At 39.7% G+C, this 22,124-nt stretch overlaps 1 protein-coding gene and 1 long non-coding RNA gene across 2 annotated transcripts; one reads left to right on the top strand and one right to left on the bottom strand.

The window, feature by feature from the left end:
- Window positions 1–3,493: 3,493 nt before the first annotated feature.
- On the top strand, window positions 3,494–8,381 carry LOC126811051 (uncharacterized). Its single transcript, XR_007675365.2, has 4 exons — window positions 3,494–3,621; window positions 4,727–4,798; window positions 5,216–5,381; window positions 6,464–8,381. It is a non-coding gene; the product is annotated as an uncharacterized LOC126811051 (long non-coding RNA).
- A 103-nt stretch (window positions 8,382–8,484) lies between these two features.
- On the bottom strand, window positions 8,485–19,180 carry LOC126811040 (estradiol 17-beta-dehydrogenase 8). The gene is made up of 9 exons (XM_050536518.2): window positions 19,091–19,180; window positions 15,162–15,301; window positions 14,591–14,683; window positions 13,938–14,076; window positions 13,182–13,222; window positions 11,274–11,343; window positions 10,324–10,360; window positions 8,976–9,039; window positions 8,485–8,633 (listed from the first exon to the last, which is right to left on the bottom strand). Exons 1-9 carry the CDS (start codon window positions 19,125–19,127, stop codon window positions 8,490–8,492), a joined length of 765 nt encoding a protein of 254 aa, XP_050392475.2. The 5' UTR covers window positions 19,128–19,180; the 3' UTR covers window positions 8,485–8,489.
- Window positions 19,181–22,124: the final 2,944 nt, after the last annotated feature.

A 22,124-nucleotide genomic window follows, 5' to 3' on the forward strand; every position in this document is an offset into this window, starting at 1 on the left:
ACACGCAATGTTGATGACAGACCTCGTTCAGGTCGTCCTAGAGCCATTACACAACCGGGATCGATACATTCGTACACAGGTCCTGCGAAATCGAGGAAAACGGCCAATCAACTTTCTGTAAACATGTACCAAGTTACAGGAATTCGAGTTACACCCTAAACGAATAGAAATCGACTACATACAGCCCATTTGCATGCGCGACGACCGCGTGTTGTGCCTCCATTAACTAGACAATGGTGTAGGTAAATTGGGGTAATCGTCGATGGGCGCGTGTAATGTTCTCAGATGAGTCAAGATGTACTCTGGATTTCACCGATAGGCGTGCCCGCGTTTGGAGGCGTGTAATTGAGCGTCATGCTAACGTTAACGTCAGACAGCATGACAGATTCGGGCGTGGGTCTGTTATGGTGTGGGGAGGAATCACCATGACTGGCAGAACGGACTTGCATATTGTTCAAGGAAGGATCACTGGTATGTACTACCGTGACCACATCTTGACACCGATAGTTCTGCCCTTTGCTCAAATGCAGGTCGACGTTTCATCTTTCATCTTTGGAGGCGTGTAAAGGAGCGTCATGCTAACGTGAGGGGAGAAATCACCATGACTGGCAGAACGGAGTTGCATATTGTTCAAGGAAGGATCACTGGTGTGTACTACCGTGACATCGTGGCACCGGTAGTTCTGCCCTTTGCTCAACGTGCAAGTCGACGTTTCATCTTTCAAGATGATAATGCCCGTGCCCACTGCGCTCGTGTCGTGAATGACTGCCTCCAGCGTCACCATATTGTCCATATGCCTTGGCCATCCATGAGTCCTGACCGTCCCCCCCCCCCCAGGGGTGTAGGGGGTGATAAGAATATACCCTTCGTATGTCCTGCGTGTCGTAAAAGACGACTAAAAGGATCCCTGTAATGGGGCAACGTGTTTGCCGTGCGTTGCGGCCCGTGTTGGTGGAGAGCCCTTTTTCTGCAACACATCGCTTCGGCCCACAATTCTCATTTGGGCGTATGCGCTGGATATCCGCACAGTAGCCTGCATGAATATTGTAACCCTTTGGTGGTTGGAGAGCAGACGGGTGAATCTTTTAAAATTACACTCATGGCTTCCCAGTCAAAGAAGACTTGTTTAAAACGTATGTCGACCGAAGATATGGAAGCTAATAATATACCAAATAAAACATCCCGAACCTGGTCTAGATTTCTGGTCATACAGAGTACAAATGATACTAATTTAGCTAAAACCTCACCTTTCTTGATTGCTAAAGGTCTTGCTGGCTTGGCCGGTGAGCCCAAAAGTGTCAAGAAAATGAGAAATGGTACTATGTTAGTGGAATGTGCTAAAGAGTCACATGCAACATCATTATTAAAATCAACGACTTTAGCCAACATTCCGATCAAAGTTGCACCTCATAACTCCCTTAATTCTTCAAGAGGTGTTATACGGTCTCAGGATTTAGAAGGCAGCAGTGAGGAGGAGATGTTAGAAAATCTCGCCTCACAAGGTGTTACATACGTCAAACGTATTTCCATCAGACGTAATGGTAACATAATAGAAACAAACACCTACATCCTGATCTTTGATAGACCAGATCTACCTAGGATGATCAAAGCTGGTTTTCTTGCCATTCCAGTTTCTCCTTACATCCCAAATCCACTGCGTTGCTTTCATTGTCAACGCTTTGGACACAGTAAAACGTATGTAAGGGGAAAGCAACGTGTGCTAAGACCCGTAGAACCATACGCCAAGCAAAGAAGTCTTCATGGCAAGGTTATGTCTCAAGGATAAATTCCCGTACCACTTCCAAATCGGTATGGGATAGGATTCGTAGAATTAAAGGTAAAAGTAGTGCATTATCAGTTAACCATCTAAATGTTGATAATTCCACCCTAACAACATTTCCTGATATCGCTAATTCTCTGACCAGTACTTTCTCATTCAATTCATCATCCAATTTCGCCTCTGATGCCTTTCGAGGCATTAAAGCACAACAGGAGAAAAGGCGACTTAATTTCAGGTCCCGCAATGATGAATGCTACAACGATACCTTTTCCATTGCAGAGCTTCGTGATTCGCTGAAGCGATCTCGGGACACTGCAACTGGTCCAGAAGAAATACGCTACCAGATTTTAAAACATTTACCTTTTCCAACACTCTTAATATTACTGGATCTTTTTAACCGGATCTGGGTTGATGGGAATTTCCCTCCTTCGTGGCATGAAGCCACAATAATTCCCATCCTAAACCGGGTAAAGATCCTACGAATCCTACCAATTATCGTCCGATAGCTTTGTCTAGCTGCATTTGCAAAACCATGGAGAGATTAATCAATTGAAGGCTTGTTTGGTACCTAGAGTCCAACAACCTCATTACAGACCTCCAATGTGGATTTCGGTCCCAAAGGAGCACTCTTGATCATCTTGTTAGATTTGAAACGTTTGTCAGGGGTGCTTTCATCCAGAAACAACATTTAGTTGCTATATTTTTTGATCTGGAGAAAGCATATTATACCACATGGAAATATGGTATCATGCGCGACCTGCATAACCTCGGTCTGCGGGGTCGCTTACCTATCTTCATTAAAAACTTCTTAGAAGATAGGTCGTTTAAGGTACGTTTGGGATCAATATTCTCTGACCCGTTTCCCCAGGAAATGGGAGTCCCTCAGGGAAGCATATTGTCTCCCACACTTTTTCTATCAAAATAAATACGATACCGACATGCCTTAAACGCGGGGTCGACGGCTCTCTTTATGTTGATGACTTTCAGATGTGTTACGGATCGACAAGCATGCAGACAATCGAACGTCAGTTGCAGCTTTGATTGAATTCTATTCAACGATGGGCAACTGACAATGGATTTCGATTTTCGAAATCCAAGACTCTGTGCGTGCACTTCTGTCAGAGAAGAGGTTTACATCCTGATCCGGAGCTTACACTGGATGGTAGCCCCATTCCAGTTGTAGAGGAAACAAAATTCTTGGGTTTGATATTTGATAAGAAATTATCATTTATCCCTCATATAAAAACACTCAAGAAGAAATGTCTGAAAGCCCTCAACATATTGAGAGTCTTATCAAACACTGACTGGGGAGCAGACCGTAAGGTCTTGCTCAGATTATATCGAGCAATAATAAAATCGAAACTCGACTATGGGTGTATTGTGTATGGGTCAGCCCGCGAGTCTTATCTCAAAGAGCTTGACACCATACACAACCAAGGACTTAGAATCAGTTTAGGAGCATTTCGTACATCTCCAGTGCAGAGTTTATACGTCGAGGCGGACGAGCCCACGTTGCACGACAGACGTGATAAACTTGCGCTGCAGTATGCTACAAAAATTGCATCTCTGCCTCATCATATTTCATTTAACACCATATTTAGACCCTATCATGAACATGTTTATTTACTGAGAACTAATGTTATTCCATCATTCGGTATTCGCATCCAACCCCTTTTGTCAGAGGTCGGCATCAGTCATGTTCAGCGATGTAGATGGAGGTGCTATTTTCTATCGCTTTACCAATAACGAACGGTCAATTTATGGAAACAAGATTTACCAAGTTGTACTTGATAACTTAACTGTTGAAGAAGATGATTATATCTGGATAATAATAGTAACACGTGAGATTAGAATAAATTCAGTTTTAGAATAGTTATAACATCCTTACACGGTAACGTTGATATCGTTGACTAAGCAACAAATAAATTTTATAAATGACACTAATAGATCAAGGTCGTCATTTTATATACATATTAGTCAGTTAAAATTGTTAGTATTCAGACAGTAGTCATGAAGTAGGTGTTTTGTCGCTAAGGTGTTAAAAGTGTGACTATTAAATGATATCAACACTGTCGTTCAGGTTTGTGTATTCAATAGTGATGAGTGTTATAATAAGTCACGCTTTTACACCAGTAGGGACATCTTTTACGGCTAGTTACATGCCTGTTAATTAATAACAACTGTATAATTTCTAATTACTTTGTATACATAGTAAACATTAGTTTATAATAAAGACCACTTATATCATTTAATGACAAAAATTGTCATTACTACATGACCCAGGTTCATAAGTCAACGGTATAAGTATTACTTGGTCCCGCATTTGAATCTTGGCGTATACAACAAAGATAAAACATATTCCATTTCTCCTATTTCACGGGTAAAATCTATTAATCGAAGAAGACATGTGTTTTTAGATGGGAATAAAGAAAACGTGTGGCGTTGTTGCCGGAATCGTTAATCTCCATGTCTTGGTTTCCATCTCGGTTTGTCCAAAATACAATTTGCGACATTCTTTTATCAAAATACCCCGTGGTTTGCATCGACATCGTTATTCTTCTCCAAGCAATGACGTTATAAGTCTTGGACGAAATTTTAATCCACTTTATGCCTAGTGTAGATGATGGGTACAAAAGCAGAAATAGATCTTACCCCAACCCCTCCCCCACAACGACATATCTTTATTTCCCAGGATGTTGCAATGGAACGGGACGAAATTTCAATGCCGTTATTCTGATGAACGACTTTTTTACGTCATCTTCCGATACCGGGGCCGGTTGGGCAGTTTTCCAATTGTTTTCAATGTTTATGCAACTTCTAGCAACATTTATAAGCTGCATTATATCACATAACTTGTACATCTTATTGTATTGCAGGTTCATATTGTATATTATATAATCAGTATATCATTATACAAGCTAATCTATATATCATATTATATTACAGAAGTTCATTGTCCATTTATTAATGTAAATATAAGCATAAACTGTGCTGATCGTGCTGATGTTACAGCCCCCGGTGAGTATACAATAAAATCTTGATTTCTTCTAAACTTGTATTTGTTATATTAGAGGTTATGAGATCCGATTGAAAATGATTTATCTTTAGTGGTACCACTACCACTTCGCCATAAATTCACAAAACTGTTGTTATTATAGAGGTTATGGGGTCTATTTGGAAAAGATTTCTTTTTAATACAGTAAAGAATATGTGGATTTTAGAATACAAACATGACCCTGTCTCTAATGACTAGTACGCGACAATAATCATATAACAGATCCGAGAAGTAATGAGTGTCGATTGAAGGCACGTAGCAATTTTACAATTACCGAACACTTAGAGCCATCTTTATTACAAGACCGGGGTCTATTTTTGTCTGATTGACGTTGCCTAGGCATTTAAATTCTGTGAACTGATATATCTCAATCATTGCAGATACTGATACACACAGCAAGAACTCGTTAAATGAAGGGATTTCTACATGTACATGTAAAGAGAACAACAATGGTGATGTTAACACAGGACTAACAGTTGGTATAATAGTGGTATCTTTACTTCTCATGATAACATGGTTTATTGTTGGTGTTTATTGTATCAGAAGGTTTGTATCTATATGTATTGATGTATCTATATGTATTGTATCTTTTGGTGTGTATTGTATCAGATGGTGGTGTGTATTGTATCAGATGGTGGTGTGTATTGTATCAGATGGTGTTGTGTATTGTATCAGGAGGTCTATTGTATCAGTTGATTTTTATTGTATCAGGTGGTGTGTACTAGGTGGTTTGTATCTGTAGTCGTTATATCTATATTGGTGGTGTGTATCGTATCTTCTGGTATGTTTTTAAATAGCTGTTACATGAATATTGACTCACGTCGTCAGTTTACAGTTATTATGGAAGTCAACAAGTCTGATAATATACTCTTCAATAAAAGTAGTGGGTATTGAAATGCAAATACCTAAGAAGGCTGTGATATGATAAATGGTCATGGACTCTTGTCATGCTTTGCGAGTATGTTCACAGATGAAGAACTTATCGCCCCAAACATGCGAAACGCAATAGCGCCAAACACGTGGGAGGGGGTTCATTGTCAAATTTAACACTTCAAGGAAGGGTTGGTGAAAACTGCCGTGTGTTGGTTTATCCTATCCATGTTTGCTTAGCTATCGGTTCTTGCGTAAGATATACTGTTTAGCGTATCTTTGCTTTAGTGTGTTACGTTTAATTTGATTGGGAGATGTGTTCCTCGACGTCAACGTCAACCGACAACACTGCGAGAATTGGCAGTAGTACTGCAAGAGGACTGGTTCAGATTGCCCCAAATCGTGATTGGACGGTTGATTAGGAGCATGCCACGACGAATTGCCGAATGTCTGAGGATTGGTGGAGCAATTACTCATTGTTAAGACAAAAATCAAAAAGGTTCATTTTCCATTTTGACAGTGTATATCTTTGCGAGTGAAATGGGGCCGTCAGATAAGCCGCCCATATGAACTGTTTATGTTCATGTGTAGGCAATTGGCCTGTTATTAACATACACTGGTTATCTGTAATAAAAACAGCAGTGCATTTCCACAGTTTTGTATTGTTTCTGAATATCCCCTACTTTTCTGAAAGTGTATATAAGGCCCACCGTAAAGATGGAGGGGGTTGATATGTATAATGTATTTTTGCACTTCAGGAAGATTAAACGGACACAGCAGTCCCGCGAGGAACACGATATTGCACGTGCTGTAAATACAGTAGAGACAAGTACGTATGCAGGCCTCATCAACAACGGTGGACTGGAACACGATTATACAGGCCTGGTGAACCGGAACGGGTCCGATACTGTAATCAACGGTGAACCAGTACACGACTATATAGCCATGACGAATAGGAACAGTTCAGATACCTTAAATAACAGTGAAACGGAACACTCCACAGTACAAAATGAGACAGGACATGATTACACTGCTGTGAGTCGCCCGACCCGGGTTCATACAGAAGCTTCTACCAACGTTGATTATGAAAATACCTTAGTAAATACAAATCAGCAGCCTGCTAATAATACCACCTCGGCGTGAAAAGTTTAACGACTTACACACACTATTAGGCCCGGGTCATTGTATATAGCTTAAAACGTCATTATATAGTTCAAGGTCGAAACAGGACCTGAACAAGACATATACTACTTGATTTGAAATTCATGTTTACAAAATGAATCAAGTAGGAACATAGTTTTTTTTGTAATGTAGTTTTGTTTACAAGACACTTTTTCATCTATATTATTTTTTTCAAATAAAAACGCGAAAGTTAACCTGCAGCTACTATAACTTTCCTATTAAGCAGTCCCCAAAACACCAAACAACAAGCTTTTTCATTGTATCTGTCACTTCGTCATAGCTAAAGGTTGTTGAATTGTAAGCATTTCATTTCATTAATACAATGATCATAACGTTGGTTGCTAGGACAGTGGCCTTGGGTGTCTTCCTGGCTTTTGATGAGAGATCAAACTAGGTTTAGTGGGAACTTGTTGGATTTCTTGAAATGTATTATTGTTTGTGACATAGCATAGATATTTTTGTTGTTCAAAATGATTTTTTTTTTAAATTTAACAAGACAGTAGCAAATCACTCATCATCATCATCGTTATCTTACAACTTGACCACAGTATATCACATTATTTTACATAATATAGTATACGTGTATCACTTATGATACACAAATTATTCAATAATACACATAAATGTTAACTTAATCTATTAACTTAATCTCTTATTCAAAGGGCTAATCTTTGTAAATTTATCTATAATCCCCTTAACATGTTTAATTTAGTTCCAAGTAAACTTCTGAACTGATGACAAGGTTTGCTTTATATATGATAGAAGACATACGGTCAGTATTCTTACTGTGCCAGTCTTTAATAAACGTTTGAACCTTCGTCTAGTGTACGAACATAAAGGTAATTTTTAGTATTCTTTGCCGATCCATCGATAATACAATAAATGAAATGAAACGAAATGGGGTTTAACGCTTTACTATAGTACTGTTCTGCTCCGACTGGGATGATACAGTGCTATGAGGGAAATTTGGCCTGGGCAGTGGTACTATGGCCTATTCTTGTATCGAATTCCAACTGCCAAGGGATGTTTTACTTGCACGTCAATGTATACACTCGACCTCGGTTTTTCGTCCCATGCGAACGACTATACGGCTGTCCTTGACAGGCACTCCATCCTGCACTATTGACAAGGGGGAAACCACGTCGGAAAATCACGATGAATTTTTCAGCCAATGCAGTGATCGAACCGGCGACCTCCTGGCTAGCGAGACAGTGTCTTACTCACTGAACCACCCCGCCTCTCGCATCGATTATACGAAAAGGGGCTGAGAATCGTAACGGTGCCGCCCGAATCGACGCATCGATACTTGATATCAGCCCTACCTGTCAGTGTCAATTTATATTTTACTTTGACAATTTTAAAATTTGTGATATTTAATATTTTTAATTTAAATATTTGCGATCGTTTTACTTCATGCATTCATAGTTTTACCATTTGTTTATTGAGCACTCTATGTGGAATAATCGATGTTACATAAACGATTTGATAATAAAAGTGTGGATTAAGTTGTGGAAAATTGGATATTTTTCGTAAAATGGAAATGGCGAACAGAGACTTAAACTTTTTTAAATAAAACATTGTTAACGTTCTCTGAGGCGCCGTCTAAGAAAACACGGGGTTAGCTCGGCCTCCATCAACACAAATGGTCTCCCCTGTTATATATGATGATTCGTCTGACAGTAAAAATTTAACCAGTTTGGCGACATCTTCTGTCTCGCCTACTCTATCCAGTGGTCCGGCTTCAATCTGGAGAGAAAAAGATACGCTTTAGTTACAAATAGTCGACTTACTAAATATGGAAAGGAAAGGAACGGTATATAAATGTTTGGATATGGTCTTGAATGTTTGAGCCAGGAACACATGGTAATTTACTGAAATAAAATTGAACATATATTAGTCCCGAAATTACCTAGTTTGTGTCGAGCGGACGTTAACCCCCACCTATCTCTCTCTCACTCTCACTCTCTCTCTCACTCTCTCTCTCTCTCACTCTCTCACGGAAATAACATGGACCTAGAAATATATTTGGTATTGCTACATTTCATAAATAGTATAATTGTGTGTATTCAATCAGTAATTTATACCTACCCCCACTATTTGTTTTTCTGAAAGTCCTGCCTTTTGGAAGGCTAGTGTTCTGATGTAACCAGGACTGAAAATATACAATAAATATTATTATTCAATGGCTCCGTGAGTAACGAGCTGGTTTACTAACCTCAAAGCTCTGGGTTCAATCCCTGTGTTGACCACGAACGATGGTGACCCCCTTGTCAGTGACACAGTGCGGCTGACCTGACAGGGGTTGTGCTTTACAGTTTTGATGGGGGAAACAATTCAATTTGCTGTCCAGACCAAATGACTCTGTATGGCATACTGTATGGCGTATCATCGTATTCCTGTCTTCAGAATTGTTATCGTTTGCACGCTGTATTATAAAGTTATAAGTCAACTGGCGTGGTTTCGATTTCCCAGTTGTACGTGACAACCAAGTAGGGTCGTCTGTCCAACCTCGTGTGTTTTCTCTGGGTCCTCATGGTTTCCTCCCACTGCTAAAGACCCCTACGCGCAAGCGAATAGTTGAAATAAATTTGAACCATAGGTGAGTCCCGACATGACCTAGTTTGTGTCGAGTGCACGTAAAACCCCATGTCTCTCACCCTCTCTCTATTATGTAGGGGATCACGGTAACTAAGTGGGTAAGGCTCTGGCTCGCTAATCTAGATTTCGGGTGTTTGATCCCTGCACTGGCCGAGAAACTGCATCCAGATTTTTCGGCGTGGTTCCCCCTTGTCAGTGATAATGACAGCTGTCTAGTCGTTCGTATGGGACGAGACACTGAGGTCCCGTGTACACATGGACGTGCTCGTAAAAGATCCTTGGAATTCGATATATGAGTAGGCCGTTGTGCTGCTGTCCGGGCAAAATTTATCTCAAAGCACAGTGTATGGCGTATGCCCGTCTTCATTAGCCCAATTAACTTGTGACAAATCTGCATGCTTACTATAGAGCCCAGTGAGCGTGTTGAACCAACTATGTCACTTCTGGTTTCATAAAAATTAATTTTTCGCTTACATAAACTTTTTTGCTTGTGTTACGGAGGGGATTATTTATCAATATATATTTAAGATTTATGGAAACCATATTGAAAATCGTTGGTCCTCCCCCTTAAACCTTATTTCATTTCATCTCTATTATGTAACTTGTCATTGTTTATTTATTGTTTCAGTATCCAAATATCTACAGAGTTGAGTTATTGGCTTGTGGTGTACGGATCTGTTATTTAATCAGATTGTAACGTATGCCGAACACTGACAATATTCAATTTATCTTTGTCAATACTTAGAGGGGTTTTGAACTGATATTCCTTTCGTGTAATTTACAAAGAATTAAATTCTTTAACCTTGGGTTTGTTTAATTATTATTAAATAATACTAACTTGACACTGTTTACCCTGACACCAGATGGTCCTGTTTCTGTTTTAAAATCAAAAATACAATTTATAATGTAACCATTTCTTAACAGAAAGATACAATTTGTAAGGTGGCATGTTGAAAAAGATAGAGACAATTTGCTGATAAATATTCTCTATTTGTGTTACAACAAGGGAAATAACTCACAAATAGGATATAAGGCATCCGACAAGTAATCGTATCCATGACATTCCTTGGCCTGTAATATTCTATTAACTCTCTGGTGATCATAATCGTTTTAACCACAAAAAGCCCAACGGACATGTGACAATCACCCGGTGAAAGGGATATATAGGCCCTGGCACCGTACGTAGTTTCCCCGGTGAAAGGGATATATAGGCCCTGGCATCGTACGTTGTTTCCCTAATCCATGTCTGTTTACTGATTCATCATTTAAAACTTTTGCTCCCTTTAGTTCACAGTCTCACCACTTGACTCAATGATATACCTTATGATCTATAGCGCGGGCGTTAGACTCATCGACAAGGACAGCTGTCTAGTCTTTCGGATGGGACGAAAAACCGAGGTCCCGTGTACACATTGGCGTGCACGTAAAAGATCCCTTGGCAGTTGGAATTCGATATAAGAGTAGGCCGTAGTGCCGCTGGCCGGGCAAAATTTCCCTCATAGAACACTGTATAGCGTGTGCCCGTCTTCATTAGCACATGTTAGGAGCCGAACAGTAGGACGTTAAACCCCATTTCATTTCGTTAGACCCATCGACCACCGCCAACTCCCACTCAGAACTTAAAGAAACCCAGATTTAATGTCAGTGAAAGGATAGATATAATTATTTATATCACTTTCCGTTCCTGATTTAATTGAGTAGGCCATTCTGCCTCTTTGTCACTACATAACAGTAAATGAGGAAGGTTGCTAAGGGGAACGTGTTAATATGAATTACTGTAACTTTTACCTGCAGCCAGTAGATGCGTAAAATGGTCGAGGGCAGCTTTACTAAGAGAGTAGGCTGCTAGGTCAGCTATCTAAAATTGACATATGAAACACTTTGTATAAGCTTCTTTTTTCATGCTAAATACAACGTAGCTTTACATTAAGAAAATAAAAGGTAAGTTGCCAAGCAACAAAACTGTAAATCGATGACATACCCAGGGACAAAAATGATCAGAAACTGCTATAATTTGTATTCATCGTCATAACAATCTAAGTAAAATATAGATCTATATTTAGTTTCGTTTTTTATACGTTGGATGGCCTACACTGCACGAAGATCTGGCCGGTTGTAGTAAAAGGTCGCGTCGGAGGTCGTACGAACGGCTTTTGACCCTATGACATCTGGCATTGATTAATCAATCAGCGTTAACGTTTCTAGTGGATTACACTTACACTCCAGAAGTCTGTGTAACAGATGGTTTCAATGGCTAATACCCCACGCCATCAAATAAAACAAAATTTTGAACTATAACTATAAAAAAAAACGAAACGAAATAGGATCTGTGTTTTAATTAGATTATCGTAATAATTGAAACAAAGAACATACATTTAAGGCCGCAGTCATATCTTACAGTCACACACATAGCTGACTGTAGTGTCATTAAGGTCAACTACGCTGAAGTGGGTTCGAGGTAGTGTTAGGCGTCGTCCTGTCATGTTGCTACGGTCAAGTACGTTCAAACTACTGCCACAGTATGTTCTTAGAATTTAAGATCAACGTAGATATTTATTGAACATGTTTAAAAGGACATGTAAGGACTAATCACGGTCAAATCATAGGTATCTACGTTTTATAAAGGTCAACTACAGTCTGTTACGGCAAACCAGGGTTATCCCCCACTACGGTCAACTACATACGTAACCGTAAGATGTTACCGCGGCTTTAACCAGATCTATCTGATAAACAACAGGGTCATATATTTCTAGAACTAACCGAAATTGTTAAACATTGTGACTTTTTCACGAATTTTATAACCGTGCAGGTTATAGTATAATTTAAATCTTGAATATTTAAGATAATGCATTATTAATTTTAAAAGTGAAAGCCTTCAGATTGAATTTATTTAAACTTTCGGGACAATAACTATTCCATTCCTTTAAAACATTAATTGTAGGTGTGCTAAGGAAAGGTGATTAGCCAATGATGAAATGTTATGTAATGCTAATGACATGTTAAATTATTATAATCCCTTATTGTTTATAAAACTGTTACAGACAGAAAGTAACTGTTAATATAGCCGGTCTTGTCAACATGCCAATCGTATCATTTAAATCTATTAATTGTTTTATTTAACATTGTTAATATGTGATTGTACCTGATACGTCAGTCATTTAGGTCTATTCTACCTAGTAGCATAAGGTACTATAGTCGGTTATCCGCGGTCCTGCAAGTGTATATAGATAATTGTTATTATAAGTTTTCAGTATTAAAGATTTGAAGAACCATTCCAAACTCGTGTTAATGTTGTTTGTGTGGTGATCACAAGAAACTGTGAAGGACAGGCACATGGAACGACGGACAGGGGCGACGGCTATACACGACCGCATTTCTTTGTAGCCATATTAAATGCCATAGGTACAAAATTTGCTTGGGTTGACCTGTTGCAGAATTGGGATAAATTACATAAATAATACTGAGCATGACTTGAGATAAAACAAAGGAACAACAAAGGGAACACTCGATACCACAACAAACTGCATGCATAAAATGATCTAAAAATTGATTATTTCTGCTCTGGGAACATATTCTGACCCGATGCAACATATTTGTTCCAGGGAGTTCTGTCTGGAAACGGTTCTCCTCTATTGGTCGTAAGTCGACCCGATTCCTTCTCTCTATAATAACAAATACGTATCACGCCCATCTTACCCCTGTCTTTGAGACGATACTGGACACGTTGATCACACAACCTGAAAGTAGAATTTCATGTATTGCATTATATTCATTTGAAGGGTGTGCGGCTCTATTTTGCAATATTAAAATAAACGAAGATGTTTATAATTTGTATTTTGAACATTATGTTAGATATTGAGTTAAAATAACGATAAACACTTCATGTTTCGAATTTAGAAGACTGTTGTTGTACAATAGTCATATGACTCAAGTCTGACAAGAAAAGCTGTCTAGTCGTTCTGGGGATGGGGACGAAAACCCGAGGTCCCGTGTACACATTGGTGTGCACGTAAAAGATCCCTTGGCAGTTGGAATTCGATATAAGAGTAGGCAAAATTTCCCTCATAGCACACTGTATAGCGTATGCCCGTCTTCATTATCCCAGTTTAGGAGCAGAACAGTAGGACGTTAAACCCCATTTCACTTCATTGCATTTCATTTCATATGCCTCTAGATCACGATACGTTCATTACAGGTGATTTAACACAATCAACATTTCCCCTTTGCTTTACTTCACTTCGAAAATGATGCGATTGGAAGTTCAAAGTCAAATTTAAGGGTAGGGTAGATAACTATACCGTTGTAATTACATCGGCAATCATTTTATGAGAAAACGCCTTACTTTCTGTCTACGCCATGCAGTGTGTCATAATGGATATTTGATCCCAAATTAACCTCCCTGAAGGAACCAATACTGGATTGAAATAGTTTTGTCTACCAATGGGGCCTTACCTTTGCTTGTTTTTAGATGTGGTATACATAATTTTGACAAATAAAATGGAGCTCTCATATTGACTCTCATAATTCCATCGTAATCTTTCATGTTCGTTTGCTCAATATTTCCTGCTACACCATACCCAGCATTATTAACCTGCAAGACACATATTTTACTAACTGATCGAAGTTCCACAAAGCGGGACCGTAATATAATTTGAGAATAATAAAGTTGGGTGAATATCGAAACAGTCTGACCCAACAGTTCGCTGTGACTCGTAGAGAATCAAGGCCTCATTAGAATCATAAACTATACCAAAGTCAATCTTGTTGATGCGCACCAAAATCGAACTCTTTCAAGATGTTTGATCCTTATCAGTTATTTTAGAGGGTCCACAAGCTTGGTATATCTATTACTGCTTTGCTACTATTTGAATGGAGGGAGGGGGGGTTTAACAAGTTTCGTCGGATAAACATATACGGATGTCCGGAAATATTGACGGACATGCTGGGGACAACTACTGTGAAACTGTAAGCGTGTAAGAACTGTAGCCTCTAAGTGAACCATTGACGGACGGACGGACGGACCATCAGCGCAATTCCATACTGTGACGACACACACACATCAATATGGGTGTATAATACCAAGCAAGAGAATAAACTGTGCTTACCAGTCCATAAATAGAACCAAATGTTTGTATTGTTGTTTGAACTAAATTCTCTAAATTATCATCTTTACTTACATCACATTGTAGTGTTAGAATCTAGAAAAATAAATGGATATATATTAGCATCATTCTGAACTTTATAAAATTCCAAATGTGAATTTCTTTTCTTCTTCTAAAATTTTCATAAGATTTCGGCAGATACTCTTCACAAACTTAATGCTCGATTTTAAATTTCAAAAAGGTTGCACTGATCGTTTTAGGTAGTGCTATGGGCAAGACTATATGAGGAAATATAAGCATGAAGATAAAATATATAAGCATATTCTGATAGTTAAAACAGTCCATGTGAATTATTCTTCTTTTAAAACTCTAACCTGCAGAGAATTTGAAAGATTTAGGTGACAAGCCAAATAGTAATCCCCGATTTTGACTATCCAGACAATCTTAAAAGTTTTAAAAAAACAAAAGTATCAATACATTTGACCAATGTCAAATCGGTATGAATGATTAACTTGCGTCATTAGTCTGCAATGTTAACCGACATTACACTGCTACTACTGCAATTGCTACTTACAGAATTTGCAGCTAAACCGGCATCTTGACATTGTTTCCTTGTAAACTCTAAACCCGTTGTGCCTCTAGCAGCTAAAACAAGTTTGGGTTTATACCGAGCAAGAAGAACAGCTATACTCTCTCCTATACCCGCACTCGCACCTTTAAGAATACAAGCAAATTCATTTTGTACATATGTCTTCTGGAAAATGTAAAATGTAAATGTTAGGCAACGTGAAGTTGGCACATTATTCGGGATTCGAATAACAAGCCGGGGATTCGCGAATAACGAGCAAGCACGTTATTCGGGATTCGGCACTAAATAGACCGACCTACATTGCATCCGACCTAAGGGGTAAGTGAACGTTAAGTGGCCGATTAACACGGAGACGACAATCTGTTTAGCGAGTAAGGGGGTTGAATGGTTTGTCGGCAATAAACATGTGTTTGCGGGAGAGGATTGTCCCGTGCACGCCAACATACGAATCAACACCCTATATACTCGCTTGACAAATGGTGGTCTCCATGCGAGTCGGCCACCCAATCACTTATCCCTACGGTCGGAGTTAGCCAGTAAACGGTCGGTCGGTCTGTTTTTATACTGCCGATCTAGATCGTTATTTAGGATTCGGCAATACAACTTGTGGGTGCCACGGTGGCTAAGTGCATTGACCCAGAAAGTGTCCCCTTGTTAGTGGTGCAAGAACAGCTATCTATTCGTTCGGATGGGACGAAAAACCGAGCTCCCGTGTATACATTGGCTTGCACGTAAAAGATCCCTTGCCAGTTAGAATTCATAATAAGAGTAGGCCATAGTGCCGCTGCCCAGGCAAACTTTCCCTCATAGCACACTGTATGGCGTGTGCCCGTATTTATTCTTTATTAGCCCAGTCGGAACAGAAGAGTATAGGACGTTAAATCCCATTTCAATTCTTAAAACAGGCGATTGCTGGAGAGGACTCCAACAAACCAGTCAACACCCGACTCGCTTGATAAGCGGTCGTCTCCGTGCTAGTTACCCACCCAACATTCACTTACCCCTACGGTTGGTTGCAGTGAGGAAATGGTCAGATACAAAGTATGCCGGTCTGTTTTAGTGCCGAATCCCTAATAATGTGCTGGATCGTTATTCGAATCACGAATAACGTGCCAACTTCACTTTGCCGAGAAGTTATAACTATGACGTCATATGTTATAATATGGTACAATTTCTTGCTAACCTTTATTATATGGGGTATTCTTAACAATATGGAATATTTGAAAAAGATATATTCGTCAAAACATGAGAGAGAGAGAAATGAGGTTTAACGTCCACTCTACACAAACTAGGTCATTTCGGGACTAACATATGGTTTAATATTATTTCAATAATTCGCTTGCGCGTAGGGGTCTTTAGCAGTGGGAGGAAACCGGAGGACCCGGAGAAAACACGACAATACTCCTTGTCACGTACAATCGGGGATTCGAAATCACGCCAGTCGACTCGGTGATAGGCTTAATGATACAGCGCGCGCACGCTAACCCAATCCCCGTCAAAACATGAAAGTAGAAGCCACCAGCACGTATCCCTGCTTACAGGGAAATGTCAGTGTACTATCACGAACATTTTCCTCACTATTGTAACTAATACATCCAACGCAACTATGAGGTCTAAAATATTGTTACATTCAAAAGCTGTTGATTCTGTGGCAAGTGTAATCTATACTAACAACGACTTTATTTTCATAATGCAAACGATTGCACACATATAACTGATGTAGGTCATCCTATCACTTGCTATAACATCTAACACACGAGACGGAGAGATTATGTTATATGCATAGGCTGAATATGCTACAATGTCAGTGGCGGCGCCAGCCGTCGGTGGGTGGAGGAGCAAAGCTGGGGCGAAGTCCAAGGTTAAAGGGGGCAAAGGCCCGAACATTAAATAGGGATAGTGGGGGGGGGGGGGGGTCCCTCAAGAGGTTTGAAAAACAAGCTGCCGGAAATGCAGCCTGGCAGTATTTCAGGCACTGATCGTTGAGGTAAAGTGTTAAACGAACGGACTTGCGAACCTCGACGAAGCCCACTCACGAGCGTCAAAGAAAGGGGTCATTACGGAGGGTATGCCGGGGACCTCCTCCAGAAATGTTGTCTGACATTATTCAGTCAGGTACTGATCGTCGAGATAATAGATCTGACCAGATACCATCCGTCGCCTGATCACTAGTTTATCCGACCAAAGAACAAAATGTCAAACGAACGGACTTCCGAACCTCAACGAAGTCCCTTTGTGAAGTCGTTGTCGGGGGTATTGGGGATCTCCCCAACAAAATGTTGAAAAATAGACTGCCGGAAATGCTGTCTAACAATATTCAGGCACCGATTGTAGAGATAAATAAAGCTGATCAGATGCCGTCTGTTGTTTGATCACTAGTTGATCCGATCCCAGAGAGGAAAGTGTCAAATAAACGGACTTGCGAACCTCAACGTAGCTACCGAAATGCAGTCCGGCACTATTTCAGGCATTGATGGTTGAGATAAATAGAGCTTACCAGATACCTCCGTTCGCCAAATCACTATCCGACCAGAGAGGAAAGTGTCAAACGGACGGAGTGAGTGACTCAAAGTGAATGAATATTTTCGCCACGATATTTTGTGAAATAGACTGCCGGAAATGCAGCCTGACAGTATTTCAGACACTGGTCGTCGAGATAAATAGAGTTGACCAGATACTGTTCGTCGCCAAATCGGGATCACGGTGGCTAAGTGGGTAATCGGGTGTTCGATCCCTGCATTGGCCGAGAAAGTTCATCCTGATTTTCCGGCGAGGTTCCCCTTGTCAGTGATGCAGGACGGAGGACCTGACAAGGACAGCTGTCTAGTCATTCGGATGAGACGAAAAACAGAGGTCCCGTGTACACATTGGCGTGCACGTAAAGATCCCTTGACAGTTGGAATTCGATATAAGAGTAGGCCGTAGGTAGTGCCGCTGTCCGGGCAAAATTCCCCTCATAGCACACTGTATGGCGAATGCCCGTCTTCATTAGCCCAGTTCGGAGCACAACAGTAGGACGTTAAACCCCATTTCATTTCATTTGATTTCGTCGCCAAATCACCAGCTTATCCGAAAAGAGGGATGTGTCAAACGAACGGAGTGACTGTATTAGGTGAATACATATTTTCGCTGCGTTGAACTTATACCCCAAAACTTTGAGGATCGTAAAAAGCGTTTCTCAAGTGATTCACCTGTTATTGTCTATAGTAGGTTTACAGCCGGATGGACTTGGTAAGAAATCACGCAGTCTCTATAAGATGCAAGTCTATGACTGAGTGGGGATGTGGGATTTAATTACCGTACAAGGTTTTGATTACCGAAACGAATCACAAATTTTTTTTTTATTTTATAAAATTATTGCTGAGTCCCCCCCCCCCTCCCTCTGGCGCCGCCACTGCACAGTGTATGGCCTTGAAATAGCTTACGTCACCACGAATTGAACTATCAAATTAGATCAACCTAATCAGTTTTATTTACATGAATCAACCTTTACCACTTTAGGGAGCCACGGTGGCTAGCCTGTAGGTCGGGTGTTTGATCCCTGCATTTGCCGAGAAAGTTCATCGGGTTTTTCCGACCTGGTCTTCCCTTGTCAGTGATGCAGGATGGAGAGCCTGACAAGAACAGCTGTCTAGTCATTCGGATGAGACGAAAAACCGAGGTCCCGTGTATACATTGGAATGCACGTAAAAGAGCCCTTGGCAGTTGGAATTCGATATAAGAGTAGGCGATAGTGCCGCTGTCCGGGAAAAATTTCCCTCATAGCACACTGTATGGTGTATGCCCGTCTTCATTAGCTCAGTATAGGAGCAGATCAGTAGGACGTTAAACCCCATTCCATTTCATTGACCACTATTTTGTATTAATGTTTGCCAATACAGGAGTCAGTGTTGTATGTAAAATCATGAACGTACCTGTTATGATTATGACTTTTCCTTCTAGTGAGCTCATCTTAAGGATATATATTTTTCCGCTGACGCTTAACTATTTTATGTAATCTATTTTATGTAATCTATTTTATGTAATCTACAATGTTTATCTATCGCGTGATAAAGGAACGCCTCGTTATGACACTATCTTATATGGCCACAGATCACTAATGATTTCCCCATTGACTTTAAATGTCACCGGAAATATTGCAGGTAATATGACATTCGGGCTCGTGTTATACTTATGGAAAGGATATGTTGACATAATTACTTTTTCCCAAATGTTCGTTGGGTTGGACGCTTTCTACCACAGATGAAACAACATGTGGAAACCGCTTGCTCCAGAGCACGAATGAGGTTCTTGGAGAACTTGAGATATACAAACTGGAAGTAAAGACCAAAAAATATGCAATTACCTGCCCTACATTTCAACCTAACCAAGCTCTCAAACCATTTTCTTCGATTCTACACTAAAAAGTCAACAAATATCGCCATGAAAAAGGGAAAGGGAGAGAAAGACTAAAAATAACTTTCGCTCTTTCGCGTAGGAATATTTGGTGACTGCGTCCATATTATCCCCATCCATCTGTTTTCCAATTCTGTACTTGACCGACACAAATTTGAAATACATTTAATATTTTTCAATATTTGTTTTCTCAAAACTGCGAACATAATTTGTTTTTGTCATATCGTTTTCGTTTTAACATTTAACATCAAAATACAAAAACATGATGTTTTGTCACAAATTTTAAAATTCTAATGATCTTATGGAGCGGAATCGCATGTTAAATTGGCTATTTACACATGTAAATATGCTAATTTATATGACTTATTTTTTTAAATATTGCAGTTAGAATTTGTATTTTGTTCTATTTCCATTATTACTTTTAATTTATTGTAGTCTGTTTAGTTTCGTTAACATTTTGACAGTTCAGAAATGTTACGCGATCAGGCGGCATTTCTAAGCTCATGTTGGTAAAAATTGGCGCTGTTTACAATTGTATGGAGGCTGATTGGGGACATGTAAAATCTCGCCTCTTTCATAACCCGACAGACAAAAATCATAAAATATTTTACGTACAAAGGCAAATTATTCCAGATATGTTTTGAAATAAATATATATACTTCTTTGTCGTGCATTTTACCTAACACTGCTATATCGATTAATTTAACCTATTTTGTTTCTAAAAGAACAATAAAATATATGGTAGAGAACTCATTACGTCATAAATATAAATAAATGAAATGAAATGAAATGGGCTTTAACGTCCTACTGTTCTGCTCCTATAAGCCATACAGTGTGCTATGAGGGGAATTTTGCCCGGGCAGCGGCACTATCGCCTACTCTTATATCGAAGGGATCTTTTATGTGAATTCTAATGTATACACGGGATCTCGGTTTTTAGTCTTATCCGAAGGACTAGACAGCTGTCCTTGTCAGGCCCTCCGTTCTGCACCATAAATATTAATAGGTAATGATTAGTTTAGCGTATAGTTACCCCTAAAAATTTCGAAATATTTTTCGCAAAAAAAGTTAAGTATTTTTGATATTTATAGTTTAGCTTCCAAATCATCGTGAGCCGCGGTGGTTGGTTGAGTAAGTCCCGGACTTGGTAACCAGGAGGCCTCGGGTTCGCCCACGGTGTTGGAAGGGAAAGTCTTCCCCTTTTCAGAGGTGCAAGACGGAGTTCCTGAGAAGGAACACTGTTTAGTCGCTCTAATGGCGTGCACGTAAAAGAACCCTTGGCAGTTGGAATTTGAAATAAGAGTAGGCTGTAGTGCCGCTGCCCGTGCAAATTCTGTCACACTGCACACTTCATGGTGTATTCCACACTTCATTAGCACAGTTGGCGTTTAATTTAATTTCCATACCACCGCTTGTGTGTTATGAGGTAGGAGGTCTCTTTTGGGGATTGGGCGAACGATTCACTGTTTGTATTGATCTTATTAATCTCATTCTATTGGAAAAAGATTTAAACATGTTGGGATTTGGGATCAATGATTGTTCGGGGATACAAAATCCGTTACGGACCACTCGGGAATCTAAATTCTCTGTAAATTATCGGGCCCCCTTGTAAAATGTTTCACTTTTAACGGCAGATATTCGAATAAAAAATATCACTACAAATCACTGAAGTTCCAAGCCAACAGCTTTTTCTTTTTACATCTGGGCACTAACTTCCACAGGTACGCTTTTGGGTCAAAAAACAGCTGGCTTTCGCCTTTTACTGCATCACCCTGATGAACTATTCCGTGTTCATTCTCCAGCAACCTAGCTTTCTCCGGGATATTTTCATGAGATTAAACTCACTGAAAAGCGTTATAAATATTTAACCAGTCCGTACAATTCTTACCAGAACAGAGATTGTTTACAAGTCGACAAGCCAAACCAAGGCGTCGGCGAATATGATTTTCCGTACTCTCATGCTAGTTGTGTTGTTAAGTCTTTGACTAACCTTATCCAGTCGGTGTGTGGGTGTATTATAGAATCACTCTTTCATGATAACTCCAGTGTAGTTTGTACTGTTGATAAACGACTTTCGTGTGCCTGGAAAATATGGCGATCATTCTATGCTAATTCTGCTGTCGATTTTTTCGACTGTAAGGTACCGTGTTTAGAAATCAAATATGATTATGATCTTTCTTCCGTTTTGTTTACACCCGGTCGACGTCTCTACAACAGGGATTCTAACACCATAATATATTTTTAAAATTCCTTTAAGGACATGATGGTCACTACGACCAGTCATGAACCGGAGTTGGACGTCTCGGATAGTATTGAAGTGTTTGAAGGTGATCAGAATCAATCGACATTCTTTATTGAACATTACAAAATCAGCACCATCCACTCCGGGTGAAAAGCACGAAATTCATAGTGTGTGACAATGGTACCATTTAATGTCTGGTGCATTGAAGATTCATGTGCCACTATTTCAACATAAGGAAATATTGTCATATAATAGAAAAAAAGCCACCTTGGGGGTTACATGGGTTTCTGCCTTGGAGCTAGTGTCTTGAC

This window comes from Patella vulgata, chromosome 2 (genome assembly GCF_932274485.2).
Source record: "Patella vulgata chromosome 2, xgPatVulg1.2, whole genome shotgun sequence".
In the NCBI taxonomy this organism is placed as follows: Eukaryota; Metazoa; Mollusca; class Gastropoda; family Patellidae; genus Patella; species Patella vulgata.